Raw genomic sequence first — 21,720 nt, forward strand, 5'->3', positions numbered from 1 at the left:
GCAAAATGTCTCCTTTTTTTCTTTCTTTTTTTTTTTTAGTGAAGTATAATGAATACACTTAAAAGATAATATGCGCATGGATATTTATCGTAATCATACATCAATCAAAAATATTAAAATTATATATATATATATGTGTATATATATAACTGTTTTGTTTTCTCAATAAAGATAATTTACAACATACATCTTTCTTTTTTTATCCTTATGTCTTAGAGTTAACCGACGATTAGGTGTTTTCCTCCGAATTGTAACATGTCTCACGATGTGAGTGCACGATCATGCACAGTCCGCTATAAACAAGTTGTATACCACATGCTTCTCAATTATCACGCTACAAATTTCTAAATTTGTATTACAAGACATATAACGCTTAATTATAGTAGTTTTTTTTACCCTACGATCAAATGAAACCAACAAGGATACAGTGCGCATCGGTATACAAGTTAAAGAAAGCTGTTACCGTCTATTCAACGCTCGGTATCTATAAAACTTATATAAGAACCATATTTGTAAAACGGATCGTCAAACCGTGCTCTTCGAATATAACGCGCGGATTCCACCGATTCTTCAGCCGTACGTCTCATTTTACGTGTGACACATATATGTAATTTACACATATACATAAAGTAATAACGAAATCCGTGCAAAAAGCATTACATTCATTCCCAACGGATTCAAATCGTTCCTTTATTAAGAACGTACAAATAATATATCTTGCTACAAGATTACAATTGGGGGAAAGCAAAAGGGATTTAACTGTACTGCGAATACACCCTCGATTGATTGACAAAGCCGAAAAAGCGATTTTGTTAAATATGGTTGCAATCTATCTTCCATGCAGACTCCGTTCATACTCCTAAGAAACGTCGTAAAGATATTACATAAATGAACTTTTGTAAATATCGTGTTATCTCCAAGCAACCCGATAGGTTTGTAAAGTAATTTACATAAAAAATGTGACACCAACGGAGCTACAGTCGATTTTCTCGTATTTCGACGAACGTGAGATACTGGATTGTAAACAGAGCACATCAAAGAGGATACGCGAACAAAGAACCAAGATCAGCGATATAAAAAAAGTGATAAACTGATTGCAAAACAAGTGGTAATGATCGTACCATCGATAATTTTCTATCTATCGTCTAAAACACGGACAAGTCTGAATCTAAATAACAAAAACTGCAAATTGAACGAGTGAGTAGTGTGTATTCCGATAAGATTGAGAAAAAGGGGATAGAAGAAGGAGGGAAGGATATAGTTCATAATTTTTTGACAGCCAGTTACCTCAAGTATCTCTTACGTACGTGAACGCAAGAGGTAAATAAGGATAAAATTAAAGGTAATATTGGAATAATAGTATTGCGGATTGGTGGTTAGCTCATAGACACTTGTCCATTGGAGAGTAATCTCTCAACGGCGGCGTTTATGTCTCCAAACGTCGCAATTAATGCTGAAAAATAAAAAAAAAATACATATATTATAACAATACGTATTATAATAATACATATTATTAAACGTTAAACATTATTCAATATTATTTAATATCAAGCATCAAAATGTAAAATAATTAAACTATATTATTTCGAAAATATATCATAATAAAGAAAGAATTTATTTCTAAAAAAGAAAAATTCTGGAATCTAACCTTGTAAATTAGCATCTCTATTAAGAAAACCCATAGCCGTAAGTTGTTCTAACTGTGCTCTGTAACGTTCCTCTGGTGGAGGTACAGATTGACCGTCAACTTCTACACCTTGATTTAATGCCATTGCAGAAACCTAATACACAAATAAAATATAGTTCGATATGTAAGTATGTGATACTTACGTAAAAAATATAAAACGTTGAGTGTTGCGTAAAAGATATAAAGAATGACTTTTATTATATCAAAATTGCGAAATATATTGCAATACATAATTTTCTTATTCTCATTGTTGAATATTGTATTGTTTTAAAAGTACATTATTACATATTTAATTAATTCAATTTAAGGAAAATATTATCTCAAAATCATTACTTAAAAAAAAAAAAAATTAAATTAAAACTAGAAAAATAAAGTGTTCTTACCATACGTGCCATAAAATGGGAAAACGTGTCTTGCTGATTGCTATCCGATGGTTGGCTGGTCGGTACACTGGTATTTGTGCCGCTCGTTGGTGTTGTCGGTGCAGGTGGGACTGTAAGGCCCATACTAAAACACGCACGCACGTAAGTAAGTTTATAATCACGTGCTAATGACACATTTAAGACTAGCTGTGCAGCATAAAAATCAAAACAATTACTTTTCCACGAGTTCGGGAGCGACGGTGCGCAATTGCTCCATACCACGTTGTATCTGCATTATAGCTGCCAGTGCGTCTGGATTGGTGACAACGCTTTGTATCTGCGGGTTTTGCATTTGTTGAATGAAAGCGGGCATCATCGCGCGCATCTGTTCTTGCATCTGTGGGTTACCGCGAAGAAACGGATTTGCCGCGATCACACGGCTGGCCATCGCAGGGTCGGCCGCCATCGCCTCCAGCATAGATCTTGTATACGGAGCATTTAGCATGTTTCGCATTAACTGTGGATTCTCCATCATCTGTGCCGTGAGGCTCTGCATACCCGGCGAATCCAGCAGACTTCTAGCTTGACCTTGTTGTTGTCCTGTACCACTTTCAGTCTGATTTTGATTCCACGGATTTGGTAGCGGATCCCGATTTTCCTGGCCCTGCTGTGGATTCTGCAAGTCTTGATTGGAACTGTTCTCCACCAGAGCGGCAAAGGGATTACGACCGTTTGTCGCCGCTGCTAGCATTGGCTCCTGAATATCACGATACATACGACGTAGCGCACTGTAACCGCCAGGTATGCTTTCTAGATTAGATAAAGCTCGATCGTGTGAGCGCATCAGTTCTTGTAGCATCGACGGGTTACGTGCCAATTCCATCGTTTGCCTGAGAATTAATTTTCATTAATAACATTGTGCAACTAAAAATATCTAGTTTCCTAACATATTAAAAAATGTTGACTAGCCCTCAAACAACTAACTTAAATATATAAATAAAACATACATTTAATATGTCGAGAAAAAACACTAAAAATTTTTAATCACAATTAATGTAAAAAAAGTTTAAAAAATAATTTAATTTGAATTAAGACTTACGTTTAAAATATAATTTTTTATATTGTGTAAAGTGTATATACGATTCATAATACGATTAATAATTCATATATTCGAATACATACAAATATAATATACGACCATTGTATTCAAATTAAGTGGATTTTGATTGTAATTTAAGGCGTTCTACTACTTACCGTAAAAGTTCAGGATTATTTAACATATGACTGATTTCCGGGTTACGTTGCATCAATTCTTGCATTTGGGGATTAGCGGTGACCAGATTGCGCATATTCTCTGGATCGTTCATCAAACTCTGCACCAGCGGATTGTCGAGCACTTGACGCATCGTTTCCGGATTTGAGAGCAACTCTCGTTGCATGCGTTGTTGTAAGTCTATGAAATTAGCCGATCCTAAGCCAAGGGATTCCATGCCCATCAGTCCACCCAAACTCCCTAAGCCAAACGGACTGGCACTGATATCAGCTATAATCAAAGCATATATGTTTATTATACATCCTTGTATAACATATTCAACTGCCTAAAAATTATTGCAATAAAAATTTCTAAAATTAAATTACGAATTACTTTTACACATTTCTAAGAAACTTTTTCAGATGTGCTATAACGTGTAATTTATAACGTGTAATTTATAAATTATACAAAATAATTGATATTTTTTACTTTATTAACTATTTACGTATTAATAATTGAAGCATTCTCAAAATAAAAAAATTACAGAACACTTCATAATCTGTAGATAACAGTTGATATGATAACACCATAATTTATTATTATTATTATTATATTTAATTAGAGCTAAGCCAAATAAATTACCCTGTGGTCTTGAGGTTGAATTGGATTCCTGATTCTGTGTACTGCTAGCGGTACGCGGTGCTTTGATCACCAGATGCACCACTAGACCATCCTTGATGTTGTGCGTGTTGAGGGTCTCGTGATCCTTCATTATCTTACCGGCGAAGATAAGACACAGCTGATCAACCTGTGCATTGAACTTCTTGGAGACCGCCTCTTTGAACTGCCGGCACGTTCAGCGGCGAAAGGAGCAGCGAGGCAAGGGAAAGAAAACGACAAAAACAAATTAAAAACGTGCCGAGCTAACCCGGTCGGCGTTTGACAGCTGATGCCTGGCGGTATGCCAAGAAAGCAGCGACAGCGCGGGCCACGAACGGCGCCGGGAAGGACGACGACGGCGGTGCCCGCCGTTACTATCGTCGCGAACTCACCTCCTTGATCGTCGCATTTTCCTCGATCTCGACGCTCTGCTTCTCTTTCGGGGTCTTGACGTTGACGGTGATCTTCTTCGAGCCGCCCTCCTGCTGGCCTTCTGCCATCTTGAATCGGTAGATGACTCGTTACTTTCGACGCTCGCGCGATACTCGTTCGCTCGCTCGATCTCTCCGTCCTACTCTATCCCGCTCCGCCTCCCTCTCTCTTTCTCTCTTTCGCTTGGCCTCACGTACCCACCGGAATTGCGCACCGTGTAAATACACACCCACGGCACACGCACAGCGCGATACCGACGGCACTCCCTCGCGCACCGAAAACGCACGTCCGCGGCACCCGCCGACGTTGCCCAACGGCGAAGGTACTGGCTCGATCTTTTTTTTTCCACCTATGAGGACTACGATTTCGGTACGGGCTACTCGCAAGAACTAGCAAGACTTCGCGACCGGACGGCAACAAACATACACACGATGCCGGATTGTTACGCGCGCGGAACGGACGTTCCGGCGCGTCTTTCTGTGCTGCACGAGTCACCCGGTTTCCTAGCGCGATCGCACCCTTCGTGAACAAGGGCCACGTAAACTAGACCACACGACGATGATGACGACGGTGAACGGCAACGGGTTGCGCGGTGAGGTTATGTCACGCTGCTGCCACCATCGCAACGCGAAAGCACCGCGTCGCGACGCGCGCGCCCACCAAGCAAAACGCGTATCCGCCTGGCCACCCCCTGCCCCTGACGATCTGAAGTCGTATGCGACACACGTACTACCTGATTTCTTCCCCTCCTACTCCTTCTTGTCCCTGAGGAATGATCGGATCGCGACCGAGGCAGTCCACTTTTTGCACGTTATTACAATGATCAGGCACAATTACTCATATCAGTACTGTCATCTCACTTCTGTCGTTTTTAAATAGTACTGGACTTTTAAAATTCTTAACACTGAAAAACAAATGCGTTTCAACAAACCTTGTCAATTTTTTTTTCTTTTTTTTTTGTAGCACATTGCACTAAATACTCAATCTGTTTGTTAATTACTTATCTTATCATTTCATGTATTTTGCTTTTATAGCATATTTTGTTTTATTTTTATAACTTTCTAAAAAACCGTATTTTATGGGATGGCCAAATATATTATTTAGTAATATTCAACACTGAAATAATTGTATAGAAGCGACCGAATAAAGTGTAAAGTTATACATATTTCTTTTCGTGCACGAAATTATAATTTGGAGTTCTTTATTATTTTAACGAACAAAAATGTGCTGAATGAAGACTTATTTGATTTTGTGTTTTTAAATCTTTAGTGTGTCAAAACGGGTCTGCAAATGGCTGCAACTAGCTGATTAAATAGTAGGGCTGGAGAGACGCGTTGGTCTGATTATTTAGAAACGTTTACTTAAAAATACAATCTTTTATAACATAAATGGCATACGAATGATTAAAAAGAGGGAAAAAACGACGTTCTATTACTCAAGGTTTTTCTGCGACAGAAAATGACTTTCTGTATCGACACCGATGTAGTAGCGGTTCAAGAGTATCCCGTCAATTATCCATTTCATATGCACGGGTTTCCAACCCCTCTTGCCATACTTGCTGTTGATCGGCTGAGAATCCGGTTGAGTAGCATCTGAGCAATGGATGATATCTCTGAATGAGATTAGCGATAGATAATCACGCAGGTGTGATACATTCCGCTCAACCATAGCTCTTAATCGATGACTTCCATTTCATTTGAAACGATTCTATATGTTCGAAATTAACACCTGCAAAATATATATTAAGTATTTGTATATTTTACTGCAAGCGTTATCCTCGAAATTCAGTTTTATTTCAAATTATAATGCTAATATTACATTACGCAATAATATTAAATTTAAATGTAATATTTACAAAAATTAATTATCTCGTGATAGCGTGATCTTAAGACTAAGAAAAAAGGCGAAAATGATAAATACCTGCACTTTTCGCTAACCCATCGGGACTGAAAGTCATAGTTTTTCTGTCCTCCGGCTTGCAACCAGTCAGGAGAGTCACAATCGGTAGCTCTCCATCACAAGTAGAATCAACGTTCACTTGATGAATAAAGTAATAGCAACACTCTATTATTTGGAAAAATAACCATGCTTCCTTATCCTTTGGTCTTGGTCCTTTTATTAATGGCAGCGCTAAGCGCTCCTGAGGTTGCTGCGCTCGTAAGAATCTTGAGCCACGTCTCAATTGGATCTCCAGCCATCGCGTCGCTTCTCTTGCCGGAGCGCTTACACGTTTCACCTCATCCAAAGCAGAAACAACTGTAAATGCGATAGAAGTATTTTTGAACAATTTATCTTTAAATACATCACCACATGAAAATTTTAATACAAAGTTCTCTCGTTTTATATTTCTAACAGTATACTCACCAACTCCAGGAATTATCACCATAAATTTCTTGGTATACATCAAACGTTTTAGAGCTGGCATATACTTGGCTAAAACCTTATGATCAGGAACAAGGATCGGCGATATCGGGACTCTTTGAGACTTCAATTGACTTTCCAGAGCTCGAACCTTGGCGTTCAGCCACAATTCGCCCATGTTTCTCATAAGCTTTCCTTTTGAACGTTCTAACTCGAAGTTTTTCTCGTCTAAACTTTTTACCTTTGGAGTGTTTGAGGAGTTCGCGTCTGTTATTACAAACACTCGTTCAGTTTGATCGTATTGTACCCTCGAATCCTCCACAGAACAAAGATAATGTCCAAATTCAGCGAGTTTCAACACCCTCAGCAATGTTTCTTCCCGCTTGCTCATTCTGTGTTTATGAAGTATTTGCCAATTGAGAGCTTTGTGAGTGTTTTCCAGCAAATTCAATCCTCGAAGATCGATATCCTCTGGTAAAGGTATCGTTTTCACGCATTCTTTCAATCTTCCTACACTGGATAGAATCGTGGAATCTCCGTTTCCCTGCACAAGAGTTTCGACGTCTACGTCGATTAAATTTAACAAAATTGTAAATCGTTTCAACAATGTCCGCGAACTTTTGGCGCATATCCTGACGATGTCGGGGTTACTTCGCAGCCAATCACAACACACTTTAATAGACACGAGAATCTCCTTCCCAATCAATATGTTCAGAATATCATCCGACTTTAAATTTTTCTTTTTCATCTGTGTTATGTAAAAAATGTCCGTGTTGCACAAAGGGTCGTTACCTTCTTCGAAGGTACTAGTAGAATTTGTATTTGTGAGGGTCACGGTAGTGCTTGAATTCGTTACAGAATCCTTGTCAACTATTACTTTCAAGTCTATTTGTTTATCGGTTGCATGCTGTTGGCCATTAACCAAATAATTAGTACCATCTTTATCACAATTCTCTGTTTTCTCAACGGCATCGCTGCCATGGCCGTTTATCACTTCTTTCACTTCTTGCGTTTCGTTTTCAACAATCTGGATCTTATTTTCTGGGAATGATTCATCGTCATCCGTATTATCATCTGACAATATATCGTTACCCTCACTCAATACGTCATCTTCCTCTGTCTCGGACACATCAGAATTAACTTCGTCACTGGAAGATGCGAGTGTTGATTGATCTACATCACTCGCATCCGAATCAGAGCTGGTTTTTCTTTTTCGTCTACGAAGTTTATTGAGAAGACTTTTTGATTTGTCACGAGATTTCTTGAGACCCGATTTATTTGCAATTCCATTATTTGATAACTTAGCTTTGTCGCTCTCGTTTAAATCGAGTATATTATTGTCTTTGTTTAATGTAGAGTCTTTTTCTTTCATATGATCCCCATTACTTCCTAATTCAGACGACGGATGATTTTCCGGTGCATTTTTCAACTTAGTGCAATAAGTATTTTCTTTTACAGCTCCTACATCAGTTATTCCTATGATTAATTCTTGCAATTTTGTTATTATAAATTCTAGCAATTGCGACAGTATCGCTAAAGTTATAGCAACGACGCCTTGTACTTCGTTGGATTCTTTGTTTTTTAATCTAGAAATTGACATTAAACATATTGTCACGATCTTAAACACCATGTCGTCTGTTAAATAAAGTGTTGGTCTGTTTTTACAATTTTGAAGATATGTTTCTATGTTATCCACATTTTCTAGACAATTTGTGTTATTTGACTCGATTTGATCCATTGTTAAACAATTCTCTATATCGGTTAAGAGATCCTGCCAAAAAGAAAGTATAATATGTAAAATGTGAAAAATGTTTGTGTCAAATGATTAAGTAATTCACATGTTTTATTATATACCTGACACTCTTGATTTATCTTGTCAGAATTTGGATTTTCGTAGTCCCATAAACGTAATAAAGAAAATAATCGTGATACACAATGGTGAATAGAATTGCTTTCATCTGTATAGCTGGATTGAGTGATAATAATTTTTTTCAAATTTCCTTCCGCCCCTTCAAACGGTTCAGAACACAAAACGCTGCAAAATAAAAACTGGTATTAATAGTTGCTTGTGTAATTCTTAAAAAAAATTAATAAAACATATTTTATTATTAAAGAGTATATCATATATCATTAAAAAATAACTTATTAATACTAACCTTCTCATGTAATGATAAACTGCATCTAATCCATAATTTTTATTGCCCGCTATAGTACCAAGTTGATTGTGAGGCATACCAATGTTTGGATCAATGGCTATAGCCATCTGATAATACCTATTTGCTATCATTGGATCCCAATTTGAATTTAATTCTAATTTGTACCTACTCAAATCTCCAAGGCATACCAAGCTTCGATGAATTAAGCGTATCACACATTGTTTGAGCTCCTTTGAATGAGTTTTAGACTGCCCTGTCTTAGTTCTTGTCTGTTACAAAATTTTTTTATTGTATTATTATAACATTATAATGTTATTTTACTTTCAAACTATTATAAGTTAAATTAAACATAAAAAAAATTTCTTACACATGATAAAATACTTTCATTGTGAATGAAAGCAAAGTCAACAACACCAACAAGATCTAAATCGTATTCTACTTGCAGTCTCATTATCAAATGATGATAATATCCCACACCACCTGCCAAATGAACTGAGAGCAGCATTTTCTCCATATCATTCCAAGTATTACCCTAAAATGTGATTATTAATAATTATTTTGTATTATTCTACATTACAAATTTATATTAATATATATTTTAAAAGAACAATTTACTACAATTTATAAATCCATAAAAAAATAGCATTCTATTATACATCTGTTAAATACTATATTATTAGTTACATTTATCAATATGTCATTATAAGTATTACCTTTCGTAATTTTTTGGCTGTGTATACAACATCATAAAAAGCTTTTCTCCACAGGAGCGCCTCTATTTTATGTACATTTCCAACTGGGTCTTTCAATATCAGTCTCTCACAGTAATCCTTAAGTTTCATGCGCTGAATTTTTCCCGATGATACAAATATGTCGCTCACTGTCAGAGCACGATTCTTTTGCTCATCCAATTTCTTCACGATCTCCGTCACGCTTCTTAACAAATAGTATATGTGTATAAGTTACATAAAAAAATATATTAAATATAGATGCAGATAAAAATAAAACCAGTGAATGCTAAAACATAGAAATACGTCGTTCGAACGTTTCGCCGACCTAAAAGCGAATTAATCGCGGTCAATATTGTCGCGAAATTTCAGCAAGAAACAAACGTGCGAACGACGAACAAGCATGGCGATCGGAATAGTGGGTTAGGATGCACGTCTCTCGCAATCGCTTTGCCTCCATTTTCTCCGAATTTATTTCGAGAGTGTTCCTCTTTCGGCTCTTGTTCAACGCGGAGATTACTTTCGCAACGGGAAGCATCACTTACTTATGCAGACGTCTCGTGACTTCGAGGCAGTCCGTCGATCGGGCTTCTGCCGCAGCGTTGAATGTTCTTCTCATTTTGCACTACTCATGACCCGCGTTCCGGCTGACTCGTCGTTACTCATTGCTCCGCGGTCTCCTGGGACGCGCATCTCCTCTGTAGACCGAGATACCTCGACATTCGTCGCTCGCACGCCGACCATACGTCGTTTCGCAGCTACCTGTCCGCAACTCCGCACAGCAGTGTCCACTCGTTCACTGTCCAAGTCCACTTCCTTTTTCCGTTGTCCTAGCCGCAACACCCTCGTTCGCCGTCTATCCATTTGTCCGTTCGCAAAGACCACGACTTTCCGCCAAGTTGATGCTGCGAGTCGTTGCGCGTCACGTAATTGAATGCAGCGAGTGGTCGCAAACCTAATTGGTGCATCCAAAAGCGTAACCGCTCATTGAGCTCTTACATTTGATTGAAACATTCTTTAAAATCTAAAAATATCAATCAAAGCAAGTATGATATATGCTTCGGCGACGACGACTAGCGTACGTGACCTTGTCGTGGTGTGCGTCGAGTCTCACACGACGCATGTATGTACGTACGTACGTGTGCGTAGTGCGCCGGTTGCCGAGAACTGTGGAGGTGGAACACCACTACGCCTCTACTACCTCAGGTACACGACCTTAGTGTGGTGTGCGTCGAGTTTTACACGTACTGCGTACTTCGTGTTAGACTCGACGCACACCACGCTAAGGTCACGTACGCTAACCGCCGTTGCCGAAACAAATGCCATATCAGCTTTTCAGTCTACGTACGAATGTATCAAATAAACAAGTGTTAGTTTTGTGAGTGTGGGTATGTACATTGGACGTTTGAAATCCAGAAGGTAAACAAAGTTTTACATACAAATAAGCATAAAAGAAAATTTATAATAAAAAACTTATGTTATATAAATGATAAATAAAAGTCTAGTAAATGTTCATCGATTTTAGAATACCTAAAAGACAATTATGCGTAACGTGGAGATTAAAGCTGTAGTTAAACAGGACCTTGATGATCTCATATCGAAAGTCGAACAGTTATCTGAAACTCCTCAGGTGAAAATTGAGCAGCATGATACGTTTTTTAAGGCGATAGACGGAAGATTAAAATTACGAAAGTTTGAGGTTGGTGTAACTATTAATTTTTTAATCACTTTTCTATTTTAGCAGATTGAAATGTACATATCACTCTGTGCAAAACTATTCTCAAGATACGATTTATATTTAAATAAATATAATTTCTTTTTTTTTTCATTATATTATATTAATATTTTAATACAAAACTTATTGTTTTATAGGATGGTACTGGAGAATTAATTTTCTATAAGAGACCTAACATACCAGGACCAAAGTTGTCCACTTATAATAAAATAGAGCTAAAAGCCAATACAGTAGAACCAATGACAGATTTGTTATCTCAATCCAATGGTGTGGTAGGAGTTGTTAAGAAAACTAGACTATTGTATACTATAAAACAAAATCGAATACATATTGACAAAGTTGAAGGTTTGGGTAATTTCATGGAGGTAGAGGTTTGTAAATTTAGTTTTGTTACTCATTATTAGTAGTCATATCAACAAGAGTAAAGACAATTTGTAACAATATATACTTTGTTATAGTGCATTATGCAAGAAAAAGATGAAAAGAGTGACTATATTACATTCATTGCTCAACTAATGAATACACTAGATATCAAACAAAGTGATTATATTGAAAATGCATACATTGATTTGCTTAATTTATAAACAAATCTAGTTCTATTCTAGAAAAGGAGTTATTTCCTGGAGTATAAAACCCCAAAGGTACTATTTTTTTAAATAAATTGTGTCTTACTGTAAAAAAGAATTATTTCTTACTGAAAGAAAAAAATAATTAATTTCTAATTAAACTTTATCGTGTTTGTTCTAGTTATACTGTAGTTTTAAACCATCCTACATACTACTCCTCTACGTTTCTTGTTTGCTCTGGTTTAATTATTTTAACAAACGAATATTGTCTTCAAGTCACAACAGTCCGGATCTTATTTTCCGGAGTCGATTCATCGTCATTCGAATACTACGAACTTGTAAACGCAATACATGCACTGCTCTTCATAATTGTGCACATCAGTTACACAATCTATTTACAATACCCGCGGTCATTGTCCTGCGATTGAACACGCTCGCGTTAGATGCCTCCACCGTTCTTTTCATCCGTCGGTGTTTCCGCATCGAGCAATCATCAATATATATTACCGATCAAGCGGGCTTGTGCGACTTGGTCGATATCGCTCTCAAACGTGGAAAACACGTAAACGATGACGGACGCAGAGCGGATGATAGTTGTGACGTTTTGAAGCGAGCGGTTCTCCCGTCACGTTTATCGAGGAAATAGAGTCCAGTGGCGGTAAGCCCAGGACGAGGAGAAGTCGCGCGATCGAAGAGACATCGCGAGGAGGGTTGTCGCTGCACGAAAAGGTCGACTCCGGCAGCGGTCCCGTGTTTATGTGTGTGTAGTGCGCGCGTGTGATATGCCGGCGCCCCACTCTCCGGCCATAATGTACGGTTCGTCCCTTAAAACCTGACTTCATCGCCGCTCACACCCCCGGCGAGTCCGAGTCGAACACGCCGCCGTGTCCATCCTCGCTATGCGCATCGCGCACTAACAGCGTATAAACGTCGTCGCCGAGGTAAGTCTACTTCTCGCATTTCTCCACGCACGCAAAAATTTATTTTTGTGCGCGTCCTCCGATGATCGATCAGCAAGCGTGCGACGAGTGCTTTTCGGCTTCGCCTTCCTCCCCCTGTCGAGGGCGGAAAATCGAGGGTGCATCTCCAAGGGTGAACCGACCTCCGGATGCTCCGAGATTGAACGCCGACACTGTGAGGAAGTCGATGTGGACGCATTCTTGCATATAGGGCTCTGAATTCGAGTGGATGATGGATCTAGTCTAGCTTGTTTATCTTGTGGTTCTGATGTAATTAATTATCTGCCATGGATTACCTTGCGGTCTAGAAAAACAATTGCGATTGTAATCAGTAGGAATTTATCGGTGCTATAATTTTACATTCAATATATAATCCATAACGTTCAAGAAGCATATGAAAATAAAGATCAATTATTTTCTACTTAACACATCACTTGAGCTTCAGAGTCTAGTTTTTAGAAAGCCTGGACTATTTATTTCTAAGATTATCTGAGCAGATAAATGTGTTGAATTGCCATTTATGTAACCACATTTTTTTTCCTTCTGTTTTTTCTTGTTTTTCTTGCCAGTTGCTTCAGCTAAAAACATAATATAATATAGATTAAAAAAGTGGGACTTTCATGTATAAGTTTATATTATTTATTCTCTTTGCTTTTCTCTAAAGTATATATTAATGAGTAAATATAATACATATTAGATTTACTCATTGATATACATATATTTAAAAGCAATTGAATGAACCTGTTTATTCATTAACTAAATAATATTATTTGAAAAAAAGTGATCTTTTGTTGTAGCCTTGAACACACATAATTTAGTGTAATTTATAAGCACTGCAGCAGGCAACATTAGTCAATGACAGGAATATAAAATAGCACAATGTACGTCATGGGGCAATAATCATTGGATTTACAAATTAAAGATTGATTTCAATTTGATATGGTCTAAGACTTTGTTATTTTATTTATTTTCAAAAGAAGATTATAATGAGCCAAGAAATTAATAATTTATAAACGTGTACATTTATTTATAAATTAAGATAACTGAAAACTTTATCCTTTTATTAAATTTTATTATTATCTGAATTAAAAGTTAGAAACTTTTTAAAATGTATATTAGAAAATAGATTGCTAAATGAGAATAAATTTAAGGCTGCTAATGCTAGTGATGCAAACATAAATTTGCATATGTTGCATTAGTTACATAAATCACTGTAAAGTTGCATAATGTTTTCAACTTTATTTGACTTAACATACCTTTTGCATTCAGCGTTTTCTGTGCCTGTGCAATCTTTAGACTTATGTTTTTGGCTTGTGATGGTTGTAGCATGTACGCGCTGCAGATGCAAACCGCTTGCCAGGGCGAGGGAACTGGTGAGCCCGATGATCCTAGCGGCCTTCATCAAGAACCAGTGCGACCTGCCACCCAAGATTGCAGCTCTTTCGATATTGTCAGAGCCACCCAGGTAGTTTATGTGTATTTTAAATTAACATTTTTAGAAGATAAAAATCCTACAGACTATAAAAAGTTTACAATTAAAAATATAAATGTAAGATAATCTTGAAATATATTTGTAGTATGGAGCATTGGAACGAGTGACACAGTTGGTGGAAGCTGGTGCCGACGTGAACCAGCCGGATTCGGAGACGGTGACGCTATTGCATTGGGCTTCTATAAACAATCGCAAAGATATTGTTAAATATCTTATTGCGAAAGGAGCCGTAGTCGATGCTATCGGTGGTGAATTGGCTTCTACGCCATTACATTGGGCCACAAGGTCAGTATTTTAATACATGTAATCAGTATTATTCAAATTAAATAGTAATATAATTTTAATAAAAATAATTAAAATTTTTACGTAATTTGTAACACATAAAATATTCTATATTTTTCTGTAGTTTTTTTAGTTTTTACTTTAAAAAACATGTTTATAAGATAAAAAAAAGAAAGAAAAGAAAATTAATCTTTGATTATATCTCTAGACAAGGCCATCTCTCAACGGTTGTAATACTGATGAGAGCGGGTGCTGACCCTACTTTGAGGGACTCTGAAGGCTTTTCTTGCATACATTTGGCGGCACAATTTGGCCATACAGCTATTGTAGCTTATTTGGTGGCAAAAGGTGTTAATCCAAATATGCCAGACAGAAGTGCTATGACTCCTCTTATGTGGAGCGCCTATAAAGTCAATAGGTACACAGAGCAACAAATTATTTTTTTATGAGTAACTTATTTTTCCAACAGAATATCTTTAATTTAGTTACTTTAAAGTCTTTCTTTTTACAGTTTAGATCCAACGCGACTACTATTGACTTTAGGCGCGTCACATTCACTTACCGATAATCTGCACGGTAACACAGCCCTGCATTGGGCCATTATAGCAAAAAATAACACTGCAATATCCACCTTGGTACAACACGGAGCCTCACTAGACCTGCCCAATTTTCAAAATGAAACGCCAATGACGCTGCTAGGTCCTCATATCGGTGCCGCGTGGCTAGGACATAAAATCAGTCATGAGATTAAGGAAAAGCAAGGTCGCACAAGAACATGGTGTAGAGATAAGGTAATGATAATATGTCGTAAGTGTGTCATAATATCTTTTTGTGTCTTCGATGTTAATACTTTTTTTAAAGAAAAAATTGAAAATTTAATCTAGATTTAATTTTCAATTTTTTTAATATTATTATCGTGTTTTTTTTTCTTGCAGAGAATTCGTTGGTACTGTATGGTCAGTACACCATTTATAGCGTTTTATGTAATCGGTATGGTTCTACAGAGTGGATGGGATTATTTATTAAAACTAGGTGCCTTTATCACCCTTTATGTAGCGGTGTATTTAATGAACCATTTCGTGTTCGATGAACGGCTGTTTCATATTTTGCCAATGTCGATTTATTTGGCAACTAAGGTGGGTGCTCCGAATTGAGTTTTAGATAATCGAGAACTTTTACGTATTTATGATTAGTTTCTGATAAGCCGTAAAAAAATGTGATAAGATACGTTGTCGATAAGGTGATACACTCAGAAAGTCAGTGTTAACCCAATATTAAGTAAATATTGCATTAATACTACAGAAAAAAATTAAATATAAAACAACGTACAATAAAAATATAAGTTTAATATAAATAATAAAAAACAATTTTTTTATGACTATATACGTTTTTAATATATTCAATATAATTTTTATTTTTTAACACACTAATGCATCACGATTAATACGTTTATTAACTGTATGTTTATTTGTTGTTAATTATAATTACTGTTTCTTTTGTTTTTTTAGATGTGGATATACTTTACGTGGATATTCTGGCTGGGTATTCATGCAGCATGGTATTTATGGTTGTTATTAGTCGGTGGATCCGTTCCTCTTTGGATATGCTTCCTGCAGTCTTGGCGAGGTGATCCCGGAGTTATCACGGCTACTCATGAGGATAAATTAAATGTAAATTAATATCTTATTATTTAAAAACTATTTTATTTGCAAGATTATGAAAAATGTATGCATATCTTTATTTGCAGACGATAATTGAATTGGCTGAGTCAGGTGGTTTTGAGCCACAATGGTTCTGCAGTAGTTGTCTAGTCCGAAGACCCATGAGATCTAAACATTGTTCCACGTGTGATCGTTGTGTAGCAAGATTCGATCATCATTGTCCATGGGTTAATAATTGTATTGGTAAGTAAAGCACTTTAATATAACACTTAATATTAACACACTTTTTTCGTAAATTAATGCATTAATTTGTTTTACATCGGTTTAGATTTAAAAATTAGTTTTTTTTTTTCAATTTTTTTCTGTTTATTTTTTTGTCTTGCTAGAAAATAATAGTTATACTTGTTTTATAAAAATTAAGATAGTAAAAAAAAAAAATATACATTATTACATCCTATATGTTTCAGGGGCGCATAATCACAAGTATTTCCTTGGATTTGTGGCGTCATTGCTAGGATTATGCATCGTTATTTTGTCCGCCAGTGTACAATACTGGCAATTTGAATGTTGGTCGAACTTAACGAACGGTCATAGCGCAGACAATTATCTAGTAGCTGCAGCTACGTGCGACGCATGGGTGATGTGGGTAGCAGCCAATACGTCTCTCCATTCTTTCTGGGTTGGAACTTTGTTGGCGTGTCAATGTTATCAGGTAATATTATAACTTGATTTGTCAAACACGTTATATTTTATAGAATATCATCGACAAAATGTTGAAAATAATTTTAGTAAATATTGTGAGTGATTATAGTTATATTTTTTGTTCTGTGTTTGCAGATTATGGTCCTGGGAATGACAACGAATGAACGTATGAATGCCGGTCGTTACAAACACTTTAAGCAAGGAAACCCGTTCCATCGTGGTGCCTTGCAGAATGCCGCTGACTTTTGCAACTTCAGTTTTTGCGGAGTAAAAGCGAAACCTAGCTCGGACTGGTTGCACAGTTTCGATCTCAAGCAAAGCATCGAAAAGTTACCCTTGCTTGCGCAAAAAGATAATTTTCAGTATGTTTAGAGATCTGTAAGCAGCCGTGAGAAGCTAATTGTACACGCATACATACACCATATCACTTATGCCTGACGTACTCCTTGGACCACCAAAGAGTTGCTGCAAACATGTAAGTGGTTTTCCAATACGGCAGTAATTATGGACATTCGCGTATTCTCTAAACAGCTCTATTATACAGCAATCGCTGAATAACAATTTTTTGACCTGTACGCCATAAAAGACTACTATATTAAGAATGTGCATATCTCACCTATTCTATACTTAAAGATATCGAATAATAAAACGATATAAATGCACAAATTTTATGATTTAAATTAATTTTTTGTTGCTGAAATATGATGGATACGAAAGAATAAATTTTTATATTATATGTTTAAAACTATTATTTTTGATAAATGGAGAGAAAGATAAAAGAATTGCAAATTAGAAAACTAATTTATAATTAATAGAGCTACGAAATTCTTCAATCGATTATTTCAATTTGTACATTCATCCTATTTGTATCTCTGATATTGAGATTTATTTTTATTAAGCTCTATAGAATAATTCTTTACATTAAACGCATATTGTAAATATTCATCTTAAATCGTATTCATTTTCTGACACTTATTAATCATTCCACATTTAATTTCAATATTGCGATTTAAAACAATAGCGTTTTAACTCAATTTTTCAAGAAGTAAACGCACTTAGAGCTTGAAAGTATATACTATTCAGTGATTATAAATCTGATATTTCTAATTGTACAAGTAACTCAGTCTACAAAATTACAGCTGTTACAATTATTTTATTATCAACAGAATAAATAATTGGAAATCTATATATTTCTTATTAATGCAAATATTCGAAGAATATTTCAGCATTAATTCTCAATGAAATTTGTAATTTATAACTGAACAAAAATTAATGCGTAAAAGTGTAAGATAACAAAATTTAATAATATACAAAAAAAAATTAAAATTAAATATTGCAGATATGATGCAATTAAAAAATCATATAAAGCGCAAAAGTAAAATAAATAATAATGATGTGGGGCCTATATGACATCGCTATAAATGTTATAAATTATGCAAATTAGAATGCGTAAGAAAATCAAATGCTGTGCGATAGAATTATAGCCAAAAGAGAACTACATAACAGCTATTTATACTGTTTAGTCTATATTGTTCGTATTTGTAAGAGAGTCTACCTGACTTAAGTGCCATGTTATGCTTCTTGAAATGCATTTATGTACACGTCACATACTTCTGTTAAGATCAACTACTATTCGTATTGGTTATTGTTGCGACTAAAATGTAACATTTAATACAACACGATATTTGCGATCACGAATCAATATTATAAATTATTCATAATATTTATTTAAGAACTGTGTTATGGCGTGTGTTATATGAAGTATATCTCGTAAAAAAGGTTTGGATCACAAGTCGCTTTTTATATGTTGAAGAAAGAATAAGTTTAGAATATCTTTACGCAACAAAGAAATTATTTAACTCAATTAAATACGGCAGAGAGCACGCTCCATGTGTATTTTAGCATTTAACTCCAAACTGATAATTCTTCCAAATTATATGTACAAATTATTGCTGAAAAAGAAGAAAATTGTTGCTTGTACATTCCGACGGACTGTAACATTTTATAATGAGAAAATGTCAATTTATAGAATATCTCATGAAATCTTTCCGAATAAGTTAATTGATGAAAAGATACAGAGTATTATTTTTTAAGTGCACTCGTAGAATTAAAACTCATAGAAGTAAAAGTTATTTAAGTGCAATGTAAAATAATTTTTTTTAAACTTTCTGTCTTAAAAAAAAAGTATATTTACATTGTTTTATGTAATATTTATTTTGTCTAAAAAATAGTTTTAATTTGACTCTTAATTTCGACGAGTGCACGTTAAAACGAATCGATCAAAGGTTGGATATTTACACAATATAGCTTTGATTTATGATTAATGTAGGTACAAATACATTTAATATTCTAAAAATGCGTTCTAAATTGCGTATACTGCTATTGGAACGTTAGTTATAGTAATATTTTCTCATTTATAAGAAAATCAGTTTATAAAAAAAATCATGAATTTGATTCTTTATTTGTATATAAATGTTGGATATTTTATTTGATGCAACTATATACAAATATTTTTTTTTTAATTTTAGTTTTTTAACGTAAGGATCTTTTATGATACAAGCAAATAGAAGTCTTCGAGGTCATTAATTGACATTTAACTTTAGGTTCGATTTATCGATTGTATTAGTTTATACAGATTTTCATGCCCGACGACTTCTTGTACAGGACGATAAGAAACATTCGTGTACAAAATGTTGACGAACATACAGATAGTTTTAATATGGGTATACTTGACATAGCAGTCGCACGATTACTTGCAAACCGAGTACTCCATGTCAATGTTGTTAGCAGAAGATATATACGTGTATAAATATTATAAAATATAGCAATATAGAAGATACAATCGATTGTATTATAATATCATTTGTCGGATTATTACATTTGTCAAAAGAGTTTACGTCGTGTCGGACGGTTTCATTCATAGATCATTGTATCAATTACTTTTATTTGTCAATCTAGTCTAAATGAGATTAGTAGCAAACAATAGCATTGATATATTTTGTTAACTATTGTGTTGTGATTACTTCCCGTATGGGAGATCTAACCGTCGAATTAAGCTATATTAATCCTAACTTTTTCTGATGTATCACGTAATATTTGGAAATCGGGATCGAAGTCGATATAATTTCGCCGAGTTCTTAATTAGTGGAACGAACAGTGTGTTTCGCGTTTATTTGTATATGGCAAACGAAACGCGACAATTGACGTGAGTGTTAAGATTCTCGGGTAAATTATACCGATTTCCATCCTCGCAAATCATGAGTATCAGTGCATCGTTAAACGAACAAAATGGTACGATACAAAAATAATAAGACGTTTTTACAACCGCGAAATATACATGTAGCACCGTAATAATGAATGTTATTAACACACACGCACGTTTCTATCGCTACGTTTTCTTAAGCTCCAAGATAACTTTAAGATTTTAAGATAAGAAATATATTTAATGATAAAAGATTACAGGTGGGTTCACAGATTATAAAGTTACGATTCACGATGCGACACCTTATGGTTACTGTGATTTGCGAGGTAATACGAAAAAAAAGAACAAAAAAAAAAAAACAAAAAAAAACAAAAAACATGTAACACACATACATTAAATGTTCGAATTGCTGTTAAATTTTTGACGAATTATAACAATATATACACGAGATGGTGGTGCGTTATTTACTATCTTTTTAAGTGATAATCGTCCTATTCTGCTTCCAGCTGTTCAATGTAAATAAAAGTCTAAATATGTCTAATACTTATTTTATTTAAGAAAAACTTTGAAGATATGCATGTTTTTTTTTCTGAAAAGCAAAATTTGTCCTTTTTTTTCTATTTCACCTGCAACATATTACTGAGATAAGTAAACCTCGAAGTCTTTCTAATTACAAGCCATTCTTGCTTTGCAATTGACTTCTCTTCGCAATAATAAATTCGTTGTTGTAATCGCCACGATTATTTCATTATGTACTTTTAGTGAATTACTTAAAAATGTAAAAGTGTTATTTTTTAATTTATTTGCAATAGGTTTCTGTTAACATTCTGTTAATGAATGGTTTAATAAATGTTTTTATTTTTAATATTATGAATGCTAGAAGGTTTTCGTCTGCGATATTTAAATCTCGTATAACTGATATGACTTGAATGCGCAACGCATATACGACTGTAGATCGCATTTGTCATCGCTTTCGTTCCGAGTTTGTGTTACAGTTCAATTTGCGTTATTTGACGTTAAGGTTATTTTTATTTTTCATGTGTTTCGTTACGAAGAAATGTGCTTAACATGGTCACCGGAGAAGATTGTTCTTGCGCTGACACGACGGAACCTTCCAATCTAACATCCTTGCGTTCAGATGACATCACTTCAGCCATAAACTCTGATGTAAATGCAATATGCACTGGAACAATCGATGTGAAGAGCGATACCGCTGCTGAAAAACCCAAAGGCACATTTTTTACATGTTCTTAAACGTTCTGCGAAATTTCTTTTCCAATATGTATAAAAAATTTGTGATTTAGTTTTAAATTTATACGATATCCCGTTGTCAGCATTTTTATTATTTATACAATTATTTGTATTCTGTATGTAGATACTGACTGCGAGTGTTCCGATGCATCGTTGGTCGCAACTTATTGTGTACCCGCGGCAGCTGAGATTCCTGTTCCAGGGAGACCAGATCGCCAGTCTCAGCGAAAGA

General features: G+C 35.3%; 4 protein-coding genes and 1 long non-coding RNA gene across 7 annotated transcripts; 2 read left to right on the forward strand and 3 right to left on the reverse strand.

The window, feature by feature from the left end:
- Positions 1-66: 66 nt before the first annotated feature.
- On the reverse strand, positions 67-5,001 carry Ubqn (ubiquilin). Its single transcript, XM_070655228.1, has 7 exons — positions 4,354-5,001; positions 3,944-4,145; positions 3,304-3,592; positions 2,286-2,939; positions 2,071-2,194; positions 1,649-1,781; positions 67-1,453 (listed from the first exon to the last, which is right to left on the reverse strand). Exons 1-7 carry the CDS (start codon positions 4,459-4,461, stop codon positions 1,377-1,379), a joined length of 1,587 nt encoding a protein of 528 aa, XP_070511329.1. The 5' UTR covers positions 4,462-5,001; the 3' UTR covers positions 67-1,376.
- Positions 5,002-5,731: 730 nt separating this feature from the next.
- Smg5 (Smg5 nonsense mediated mRNA decay factor) lies at positions 5,732-10,525 on the reverse strand. The gene is made up of 8 exons (XM_070675059.1): positions 10,184-10,525; positions 9,624-9,846; positions 9,278-9,442; positions 8,911-9,179; positions 8,609-8,789; positions 6,758-8,525; positions 6,314-6,649; positions 5,732-6,121 (listed from the first exon to the last, which is right to left on the reverse strand). Exons 1-8 carry the CDS (start codon positions 10,255-10,257, stop codon positions 6,054-6,056), a joined length of 3,084 nt encoding a protein of 1,027 aa, XP_070531160.1. The 5' UTR covers positions 10,258-10,525; the 3' UTR covers positions 5,732-6,053.
- A 359-nt stretch (positions 10,526-10,884) lies between these two features.
- LOC139102810 (uncharacterized) lies at positions 10,885-12,207 on the forward strand. 2 transcript variants are annotated; one of them, XR_011545780.1, is made up of 5 exons: positions 10,885-11,057; positions 11,164-11,337; positions 11,511-11,744; positions 11,832-12,014; positions 12,121-12,207. XR_011545780.1 is itself a non-coding variant. In XM_070656988.1 (4 exons), exons 2-4 carry the CDS (start codon positions 11,182-11,184, stop codon positions 11,955-11,957), a joined length of 516 nt encoding a protein of 171 aa, XP_070513089.1. In that variant the 5' UTR covers positions 10,885-11,057; positions 11,164-11,181; the 3' UTR covers positions 11,958-12,099. The 2 variants fall into 2 exon arrangements, 1 of the variants encoding a protein (XP_070513089.1); XM_070656988.1 differs by lacking the exon at positions 12,121-12,207 and having other exon boundaries at positions 11,832-12,099.
- A 145-nt stretch (positions 12,208-12,352) lies between these two features.
- Hip14 (palmitoyltransferase Hip14) lies at positions 12,353-20,685 on the forward strand. 2 transcript variants are annotated; one of them, XM_070654772.1, is made up of 10 exons: positions 12,353-12,880; positions 14,225-14,363; positions 14,476-14,675; positions 14,881-15,090; positions 15,169-15,463; positions 15,608-15,808; positions 16,181-16,342; positions 16,420-16,576; positions 16,801-17,045; positions 17,171-20,685. In XM_070654772.1, the coding sequence occupies exons 2-10, from the start codon at positions 14,226-14,228 to the stop codon at positions 17,405-17,407; spliced, it is 1,845 nt and encodes a 614-aa protein (XP_070510873.1). In that variant the 5' UTR covers positions 12,353-12,880; position 14,225; the 3' UTR covers positions 17,408-20,685. The 2 variants fall into 2 exon arrangements, with proteins under 2 accessions (XP_070510873.1, XP_070510960.1); XM_070654859.1 differs by having other exon boundaries at positions 15,184-15,463.
- On the reverse strand, positions 20,298-21,710 carry LOC139103013 (uncharacterized). Its single transcript, XR_011545823.1, has 2 exons — positions 21,621-21,710; positions 20,298-21,453 (listed from the first exon to the last, which is right to left on the reverse strand). It is a non-coding gene; the product is annotated as an uncharacterized lncRNA (long non-coding RNA).
- Positions 21,711-21,720: the final 10 nt, after the last annotated feature.

The sequence above is a fragment of the Cardiocondyla obscurior genome, linkage group LG01 (assembly GCF_019399895.1).
Source record: "Cardiocondyla obscurior isolate alpha-2009 linkage group LG01, Cobs3.1, whole genome shotgun sequence".
Taxonomy (NCBI): Eukaryota; Metazoa; Arthropoda; class Insecta; order Hymenoptera; family Formicidae; genus Cardiocondyla; species Cardiocondyla obscurior.